Here is a 10,413-nt window from a genome sequence, read left to right as displayed (position 1 = left end):
ATATCAATTCAAATGCAGAAATTTCCCAAGAAAGAAAAAACATAAAGTTAGAAAACTCGGAAAGAAATTCCACTGCTGTTCATGTCTTACCTTTCATCTCCCCAAATCACATTCACTTGCAAGATGGGAACAAGGGCAGCGCCTAGAATCCTGGCAATGACAACGGCATCACAAAAGTATTAATTTAAGGGCCCACAATAGATTTATCTATCACCACAGGAATTGTAGCCAGTGGCACCATATCCTATCAAAAACCTGCCACATTAAAGGAGAAGCATTTTTAACTTTTTATGGAAGCATAGAACTGTTGTATAGCAGGTAGTAGGGCAACTCTTAATTCACAAAGCATCTAATGAAAAGGCATCAAAAGGAGTACTATCATACAGCAGAGGCAGCTGCAGCAGCAACCCTTCTACTGACGCTTGTGCCAATCACAAATCTCTCCCTCAAAGCTGCAGCTTCATTTAGACTCTCTCTAGCTCGCTCAAGACCATCCGTTATATATTGACTTACCTACAAGTGGAAAAACATGGATAATACCTACAACACAGCCAAGATGAAGCAGCCCTGATTTTAGTTAAACACCAGAAAATGGAACATTGAGTCTGATACTTACTTTCATCGAGCAAGCAAGTGAACACTGATTTCACACAAGCTGCAAGAGTAGTAGGCTGTACAATGACACCTTAAAATCAATTTACTGACAGAAATAAATGAATCAGCAAAAGATAAAATACTCAACTAGTTTGTTATGAAATGTGTGAAGCAGAATCTGCATATCGTGAAATTATACTATAAGAATAAAAAAATAATAATAATAATAAAATAAGATATAACTACCCAAGCACAAACATGAAGGAAATTTTCTAATGGAAATGCTACTGCTTGAGACTAAAAAAGTTATGAAATTGAAATTTTCACAAAGGAAAACTCAGAGAAAATTAAAAATAAAATACGTATAGGCAGAACTTAGCTTGCAGAAACTGGAAGAGAAAAGGAAAACTTCGGCAACAATAACACAAACTAAAAGTGAAGAGATCAACATGCTTCAGTGACCAATTCTCTGACATCAATTACAATGTCAACCATGCATTTTAAAAAGGTAGGAAAGCAAGTTCAGCTTCAAAGTAACATGATGTTCCTCAGTGATCACCCAATATGAGATTCCTTGAAAGAATCTTAAATCATGCATGCTAAAGAAATAGATGCATGCATGCATACACACACACAGAGGGAGGGATGGAGGAAGAGAGACCATTGAAGGCTCAATAATCTAATATTGGTCAACAAAGGTTTGTATATACAAGGCCTGGTTGTCACTTGCCAGAGAAACCCATCACCATCTTCTTTCAATGTGGACAGGGCCTCGTATATACAAACCTAGACCTAACCAATCCACGACTTGATCATGATTGAGCATTATTGTCAGGCAAAGGGTTCCATTCTCAAGAGAGTTGAGTAGTAAGTCAAACATCATTCTTTCAAGTTCAAAGTGAAAGAAAGGGCGTGTTATTCTGATATGCATGCACATCATTCACAATGAACACCAGGTAATAATCCTTTACTAGTAGAAAATGGGCAAAATAATGCAGTAGCTCATCATTATTTAGATCGTTTTCTGTATGGAGTCTGGCCCTGGTTATATTATAAGACCCAAAAGAAATTATTGAAAAAAGGCAACTTCTACCCGAGAAGAAAACAATGTGCACCTAGAAATTGCCTCCTCATTCCAGCGCACAAACTCTGTCACCACAGTAACAGATATCTGCTGGTATGAAGGTGGAAGATGCTTTGGAACGTAAGAGTGTTCCTGTTGTATCGGGCTGTTGCAGCACTTCAGCACGCAACTTTTCCATCTGTACGGAATAATAGCAAACAAAGGAATTGGGTTAATGCAATGAAAGAACTCAAAAACCAACTTAATGAAATCAAAATTGTAGTCTAAACAATAGGGACAAAAACATAAAACCTTCGCCTGATAGAGTTGTCTAAGAGATGCCTGCTCATATTCAGTATAGTCATCTTTGTGAACAAGAAACAGCGACTCAGTGAGGCCTGGAGCATGAGAGAGATACTATCAGCTGCAATGGAAAGTGAACATTGGGTTAATATTTCAGAGATAGTGGTCCAACAAACGTTGAAGTTATCATATCCTCTCTCACTGTTTTCCAACAAACCCGCCACATAAAACAACTTTTAACCTTGAAGTTATGCCACAGAAGAGACATCATATCCTCTCTCACTGTTTTCCATATATAATATTTCTGCTGGTTCAAGATCTGCACAACAATATTAAGAACAGACAAATTCTTATAAGACCCTCAGCATCAATCCAATATAATATTCCTGACATAACCTTCAAACCATAATCACCTCTTTTTTTTTGAAATAAATAGATGGATGATGGTCTTCTTCTTTTTTTTTTTTCAAGGAAAGGTGGATAATTCCACCTGAATTTTATTTATGTGAAACTGGAATGAACAGCCATAATCACCTATAACCAATGTTCGAAATATTGATACTATCGGCCGATATTATCGTTATCGGCCCCCAGCGAGACGAAACCCGTCCGATAATGCTAGGAAGATACAAAAAATCTCAAAATTCAGATATCACACGATATATCATCGATATCGCACGATTCCTCCTCCATTATTGTCGGAAATCGACAAACAAACTCATTATTCAGAAAAAAAAAAAAAAAAAACCTTTCAACAAGTAGATTTCGGTACCTGTAGAGGAGATCGCCTTGTATTTGAAGGGCCATTCGAATCGTAGGAACAAAATCTCTAATTTGGGAGAGATTTGGGCGAAATCCAAAGAAATTGCAAAATCCAAAGAAATTCTCGTCGAAATCCGGAGATATTCTCGGTGAAATCCAGAGATATTCTCGGCGAAATGATGGATTTGGTAGAGATTTTAGGGTTCTGGAACGCCAGAACCCGTCCTACGAAAAAAAAGGGCTTCGAGCCCTTTTTACGGGATGCGAATGGGCTGGCGTACCGCACACCACCAACGTGGATGATGTGTTGACGTCACCAAGTTCTGTAGGTCCCATCATGAGGTATATGTTACATCCAAACCGTTCGTCCAGTTGGCGAGCTCGTCGCAAGGGTTGAGCCAAAAAATAAGACATATCCAAAGATCAAGCGGACCACACTGGAAAAAGTAGCGGGATATTGAACGTATACCATTGAAACCCTTTCGGGGGTCACAAAAGTTTTGGATCATATGATATTTGTTTTTCCTCTTCGTCAAGGTCTTTGTGACCTCATGAACAGATTGGATGGAAAGAAACGTCATGGTGGACCATACGAATGTTATAACGGTGAGAATCATTGTTCTCACTGCGATTTGTGGTGTGGTCCAATTGAAGTTTGGATGTGACTCATTTGGGCCCATGATCTAAAATGATCTCTCCAAATGGATGAACGGTGTGGATATAATAAATATATTATTGTGGGGCCCATGTAACTCTGATCTCCTTTGAACTGTTTGTACAACTGGAGGTGGCACGCTACTTCGCATGAAGTTCATGCGCTGGAAATTTAGGTGGGGTCCACCACAATGTTTGTGAGAAATCCACTCCGTCCATCTGTTTTTGAGCACATTTTAAGACATAGGGCCGAAAAATGAGCCGGATCCAAGACTCAAGTGGGCCGAAAACGTGAGGACTGAAGGTCCACAGTTGAAATATTCGGGGGGCCACAAGTTTTGAATTAGTCTAATATTTGGGTTTTCAATTCATCCCAGTAGTAATGACGTTATGAACGGTATGGATGGAATGCAAACATCACTGTCGACTCAGGAAGGTTTCAACCATAGGAATTTACCTACCCACCTTTTTCTTTAGTGCAGCCCACTTGAGTCTTGGATCCTGCTCAATTTTTGCCTCAAGTCTTAAAATAATCTCACAAAACTGATGGATGGAGTAGATTTCTCACAAACATCACGGTGTGCCCCACTCCTGCGAAAGGATTTAGTAGGAAATCCGCGTCCCATCTTCACACGACACATACCCATAGCTCGCTGATGTGTGGTACACCAGCCAATCCACACCCTCCATCCATTTTCATAAGTAATTTTAAGGTATGAACCCAAAAAGGAGACAGATGTAAGATCAAGTGTACCACACCACAAGAAAATGTGGTGGCAATGATGTCCACCATTGAAGCTTTTTAGGGCCCACCGTAATGTTTATTGTCATCCAATTTATTCATGAGGTTTGACAAACCTGGATGGGAAAACATAAATATTAGCTTTATCCCAAAAATTTATAGCCCCAAAAAAGTTTAATGGTGATCATTCAATGACCACTATTTTGTGTGGTGTGGTCCACCTCAGATTTGGATCTGCCTTATTTTTCAAGCCATGCCCTAAAATGATATGTTAAAATGAATTTCAATTGAGGTTTGGATATGACTCATTTTCATACATATATTTATACATTTATAAATGGTATGCATCATATTTAAATATATTTACCATAGCTTAAACAGATAACGCATAACTTAGTACCTTATACAAAGGAAATTTATTATGTGCACTTCTTTTTCGATTTTTTATAATTTAAAAGTGTGTATTAAGGTCTTTTTAAATAATCTCTGAAGTTTCATAAAAAAATTCAACCATTTTGCTAATGTTTCCCCATGTTTCCCAAAAAGTGAGATAAATTAAGCGATACAAACGATATATCCCGTGTGATAACCAATACGTATCTGTATCCCAAGGTTGCGATACATTGCGCGATACCGATATTTCGAACACTGCCTATAACATCAAAGGATCAAGTATTTTGAAACAATTCCAAGATTAACTTTTCATTTCTTCGACGCAACAAAAAGGAATGGTTACCATATGGGTACCTTGCAACATGTATGTATCTTGGAGCTAAGCAAGCTACGAACATAGACGTTGAATAGTCTAAAAAAGAGAAGAAAAGATATGAAAACCATCATCATGAATAAAATTCTGTTAGCAATATAAAGATGGAAATGGGCATGGAGCTTCTAAACATACTGTTGATTCTCCCTTGCTAATGGAAAATCAGTAACCTGCATTGCCAGAAAAACATGAAAGAACAACACCAAGAAATCCCTTTGAGAAAGAAGAAGAAAACACACGCACGCATGCAACTAGCTTGGGCAAGTAGTTAGTATAGTTATGACAGACCATTCCTTCCATCTACAAAGTAAGTTGGCCACCCCATTGTTGCTTCAGCTTAATGGTCAACATTCGTGCTCCTGTCAAACAACAGCCTACAAGCAAGCTTTTTCCTGCAATGAAACCATCATGATTATCTAGTTTGATAGGAATTATTTATAGACAAGCAAATTTGATAAGTTACAATCCCATTGTTATGGTTTGTTTGGTTGCTTAAATAAAATGAATTGCAATATCTCAAATCATTTTCAGTGAAATGAACTACGTGGAATGAGCCCCAATTCACTCAAAACAAGAGATTAGCCCCCAAATTGCCTTCGGAGCTGGGTTGCCTGCAACATCCTTATCGCAGAAGACTTCAAAAGATTCTTTGAGTGCCTACAAAATGACCCATAATATGTAAGTAAACAGAAAAAGAAAAAGTATAGAGAGAGAGAGAGAGAGAGAGAGAGAGAGAGAGAGAGAGAGAGAAAGAGAGGGAGAACTCTAAAAGCCCAAAAATTGACTTTGTGGAAGAGAGCATGGTTCATAAAATTGTTTTTTATGTAGCCCATGTACCTGTTGTGAAGTGTAATAAGGTCTCTTATGAAAACCTGATCTTGTGATTTGATGGTGTCTTTATTCTCCGCCTGTGAAAAATACTTTGTGGTTAGTTGTGTGCTCTAGAAACCCATCAAAGGTTGTGATTCAATGCCTATTACATTGAACTGAACCAATTAGTTTACATGACCCAATTGCAATTATCTTAGTATTCATATCAAGAGTACTACTCAGGAATTCAATTACTCATTGGGACACTATTCATGCTTTAACTTATTAGAATTTGTATAATTTCTCATTTGTGTAACATAAAAGGGAAAAAAAGCATATGGTTTCCTACCTCAGGTTTGTGCTTAAAAACAGAAAGCATTACAACCATGACCCTTAAATTCTCTAGTTGAGTGCCTTCCACAAGACCACAACACTTGATCCCCTGGCTGATCCAAATTGGTAGCCAAACACAAGCCACACATCGCATTGACTGGAGATGTAGGTATTTTGTCTCACCCCATTCCCTAACATGGATTTAATTGTACCATGGCTGTTAATTGCACTTGGCCTTTGATCACCAATGTTTGTGATGCTACTCACCCAGCGACATTGGTGCCTAAGCTTTAAGACATTTTCTGCATGTTCCTTCTATTCAAAATAACTATTTGTGGGTTGGAAAGTTTACATTAGAGAACCATTCCTTTAAATTCATAGCATGGCAATTCCAAGTGACTTCCAGACAGGGCAGCTGAATAAGGGGACTTCTGCATCTGGAATAAGGACAAATCTACTCTCTTGGCTACAACACCATCTGTTGCATGTCACATTCTTGGAGAGATGCTGGTCTCATGTTTGATCTGGTAGCAATGATCTTGAAGCATGAGCAAAAAAAACATGAACAGCTGTAGGTAGCAATTTTGAAGGACGAAATCACAGAATTGATGTCCTCTGAAGAACAATGATTTCAGTGAAATAATAAGTTAGAGATGAACTGTAGAGGAATGAATATATTACGAAGCTCAGCAATCTGTTCCGGACAGCGTAATCACTGATTGGTCAGCAATTAGATGAAGGAAATCGCTGACATTTAGAGAGCAATTGAATGAATGGGATTGCGGATAGTACATTGGGAATATTGAATACCTGTCCAAATGCAAATATGGAACTATTAAACCCAGCTAAACAGATGGTAAAGAACTGAATTTTTAAGGAAATTCAAATACTCTCACAATCTTTAAAATCACAAATGAAACATGTGATAATAGTCTCAAATTGAACCCACAACCTCAAGGTAGCAGCAAGGCTCCATTCAATTGGGCTGTAAAATATATGATTCTTACAAAATTTACAAAAAGAAGAATATTCAACAAGCAATACTCCATAACAATGAGAAAGTGACAATAAAAACAAGGAAAAGGCAAGCAGAACTCCCATAATGATACTTTCTTTACCTTGAAAATCTGAGAAGGATAATATAAAAGTCTATGAGATTCTTCTCCTCCCGATATATACTAGCCTGAACAAAGAAAACAAGCGTTGCACATGAATGAATTTGTCTCATGACTTGAACTCATTTAACCTAGAGAGCATCCAAGAACCAAGGCCCACAAGTCATGTTGCTTTGACATACATCAGGATTCATAATTACATATCAAGTTCAATATTGTGCTAAAAGTGAAATCGATCAATGTCTAGACAAAACTAACCATGAAAAAAAAAAAAAAAAAGATTACTCGATCTTTCTTTAATAAATGAGAGATTTAATATTGTTGCAGCATTTTCCTAATGATCTGTTTGCAGCTAGCACATCTGTAGCTGGCTCAGATCAACAACCTAGCTCACCAAACCATGAACTATTCTTGCATCTTTTTCCTAGCCACTGTTTTCTTAACTGATGGTTTGCAAACAGATGGTTAAGAAAAAGCTGAAACAACAATCGAAATTTGATGGAAAAAAGACAAAGATTGGACCTATTTACAATAGTCACTTGTCCATCAGTTGGGTCAGCTTAGCATCAAATTCCTTCTCCAGTTCCACTTCTTCTTCCAAATACCTCCACTTCAGCTCAGTGTTCTTATCTTCCTGCATGGACAACAGCATCAATCAAAATTTGTTTATTTTGCTGGCACCAGAAAAGAAAAAGTTACCATTGGATACTCTAAATATATCTCATGAGAAGCAATTGTAGCAAAAGATTATCCAAGGTAATGCATCCTTTGGTGACCTCAAATAGAAGGGCAGATCCCTCTGGTGACCTGATTCATGTTCATTCGTGTCCTTGGCTTTGCCTTTTCAGCATGAAAATTTCTTCAGTGAATATTGGTTAACAAGGAATTATGTGGTTTTCAATAATTGGAATGGTGGGAAACAAAAAAACTACTGCTGGTGCCAATATTGGTAATTTTAATTGGAATGATGGGCTTCTCTTTCCCCTTCAGCAATTGTATTCGAAAAAGAAAAAGAAAAAGGAAATGTATTACCTACTCTCCGAGAGAGATGGACACTATGAGAAAAATTAACAAAGAGATGCCAATTATTATTTTTTTTCCAGACGAAACAAAGAAGAAGACATCTTGCTCTTTGATAAAGCTATTCAAGCCCATCATACCAAACTCCATGCCCAAACATTTAGCGAACTTTTGGATTCACCCAAATACCTCTCAAGAATTGAAAATGGTTCACCCAAATTTCAGCTGTAAAATCACTATAAATTCCAAAACCCAGTTCTATAACCACCCCAAATGCTTCTGCCTCAAAACCACAAATTTCAATTTAAAAACCGCCTGGCGAATTTCGGCAACTCCAACCACCCCAAATGCTTCTGCCCCACAGATTTCTGCCCCAAAAAGCCCTTAAGAAACCCAGATTTAGGACATACCCCACAAACCTCTGCCCAAAACACCTGCTTTTTAAAATGTAGTAAATAACTCACATATTGTATGTAGACCATAACCCATGCACTTAGCAGGTTAGAAGTTATTCACTACGTGAACCATAACCTATGAACACAAACAACAAATATGATAAAAGCATTTCCCACATTTTTGCAGCATCACTGTCTTCTCATTTCTAATCTACATCAAAGCTCTCATTTCCCACAGTGTTCATAAATTAACATATGGATGCAGCAAAACTGGAAAAATGAAATCTTGTGTTATTGCATTGAATAATCAATCCTTCTTCCATTCAAATTAAATAAATTAACAATTAAAGAGGATCTTACAGAAGGACTTATGTTCTCCATTCCTCAAGTTCTTTGTAATAGTTATCCAACTGCACCATCCCAATTCCAATGCCGAAAGCCATGAAATAAATGAATGAAAATCGCAAATTTTCAGATCTAATCGCCATGCACCCAAACATAGAAGAATTGTTCTGTATGTATGACAATAACATATGCTTGAATCTGAAAATTGTGATTGTTGCAAAGTTTCAAAACTACATGTGTGAAACCAAAACTGTGGAAGAATTGTTTCGTTGCGTGAAAGAACCATTTGTCATGACAACAGAACATCCAGTTTGACACTCAAAGATGGGGAACTTGGTTTCTAGATGTGGGGCCAATGGATGGTCTATCCAAGCCATTGGTCTGAGAGCCCCCATCATGGATGGTGTGATATTTAGCTTATTGATTAGCGGAACAAGATTTATAAAGCCAACCTAAAGTAATTCGGACAAGGTTATGATGATGATTAAGTAGCTGTGGAAAAGGATTCAAGAAGATATATTTCCTAGAAAGATAATGTGTTCATGATCATTGGTTAGACGTGCTAGCCTTTTCTTTTCCAAACAAACACAAACCCACGTAACTTAAGTACATAATCAAGTAATAAGTAGAAAATATGGGAAAAGAAACTGAAAAGCACCACAAACATATCAAAAGGAATTCTTAAAGCACCACAAACACACACTGCTCAGAAACTAAAAAGCCAATTGTCAAATCCACAGATTCATGCATACATAGATAGATGCAATGGATGCAAGCAAATGGATATTTTAGTTCAGTCTTTGAAGAGGAAAATAACCCAAATGTGTCCTACATTAAGACGCCATTTCATGAAAAAACAACAACAAAATACAGTACCATCAGCATATATGACTGAATGTGTCAAACAGGAAAATGGGTATTTTTGTTTATTTTTCAAAGAAATGAAAAATCCCATATAAATTCTTCATCTTTCACAGCAGGCAAGGGTTAATTAGCATTCAAAACAGAATGCATTTTCTGCTATTAAATGCTTATAGTGATACTAACCATATAAAACTTGAGGAAGTATACATGTTCAGACTTCAGGTGCAAAAGTACGGTATTCTTCTGTGCAGGATTCTGCACCATGTAAACTAGGATCTGCTAGGCTTTTGTTGTGGATGGTGGGATGTCCCAAAATCTCCTGGTCAAAAGATCCCAATCCTTGATCTTTGGCATATTTTTTGAACTTTAATTTGGGATGATGCTTTGTTTACTCCTAATTGTCTAGTTGTAGGCCTAGGATCAAAGCTTAGGATCTTCCAATCTAGCAGACTTTCAGCGCATCCCTCATCCATAGAGGGGCTCAGCAGTTTGATGGTATGGATCACCAAACAACAGGACTCAAAAATTCCTCACAACCATCTACATAAATTGGACATGGGCATGTGGCATTGTTGGAGTCTGTGACCTCAAGATGCACAATATAGTAATGCTTTTTGTGTCCTGGCTATATAGATTAAATTAATAGA

At 37.4% G+C, this 10,413-nt stretch overlaps 1 protein-coding gene and 1 long non-coding RNA gene across 2 annotated transcripts; one reads left to right on the top strand and one right to left on the bottom strand.

Moving 5' to 3' along the window:
- Nucleotides 1-363: 363 nt before the first annotated feature.
- LOC131241405 (exocyst complex component SEC10b-like) lies at nt 364-2,277 on the bottom strand. The gene is made up of 5 exons (XM_058240212.1): nt 2,137-2,277; nt 1,970-2,055; nt 1,688-1,856; nt 613-671; nt 364-508 (listed from the first exon to the last, which is right to left on the bottom strand). Exons 2-5 carry the CDS (start codon nt 2,020-2,022, stop codon nt 379-381), a joined length of 411 nt encoding a protein of 136 aa, XP_058096195.1. The 5' UTR covers nt 2,023-2,055; nt 2,137-2,277; the 3' UTR covers nt 364-378.
- Nucleotides 2,278-5,232: 2,955 nt separating this feature from the next.
- Nucleotides 5,233-9,104, top strand: LOC131239404 (uncharacterized). The gene is made up of 3 exons (XR_009168197.1): nt 5,233-5,585; nt 5,626-5,794; nt 8,920-9,104. It is a non-coding gene; the product is annotated as an uncharacterized LOC131239404 (long non-coding RNA).
- Nucleotides 9,105-10,413: the final 1,309 nt, after the last annotated feature.

The sequence above is a fragment of the Magnolia sinica genome, chromosome 3, assembly GCF_029962835.1.
Source record: "Magnolia sinica isolate HGM2019 chromosome 3, MsV1, whole genome shotgun sequence".
Taxonomy (NCBI): Eukaryota; Viridiplantae; Streptophyta; class Magnoliopsida; order Magnoliales; family Magnoliaceae; genus Magnolia; species Magnolia sinica.
The sequence above is the reverse complement of the archived record's forward strand: the minus strand, read 5'-3'. Positions and strand labels throughout refer to the sequence as shown.

Coding starts and splice junctions, on each gene's coding strand:
- LOC131241405 (XM_058240212.1), bottom strand. CDS start 2,022: ATGACTATACTGAATATGAGCAGGCATCTCTTAGACAACTCTATCAGG. Junction 1,857..1,969: donor GACAACTCTATCAGGCGAAG/GTTTTATGTTTT, acceptor TATTCCGTACAG/ATGGAAAAGTTGCGTGCTGA. Junction 672..1,687: donor GCACATTGTTTTCTTCTCGG/GTAGAAGTTGCC, acceptor GTCATTGTACAG/CCTACTACTCTTGCAGCTTG.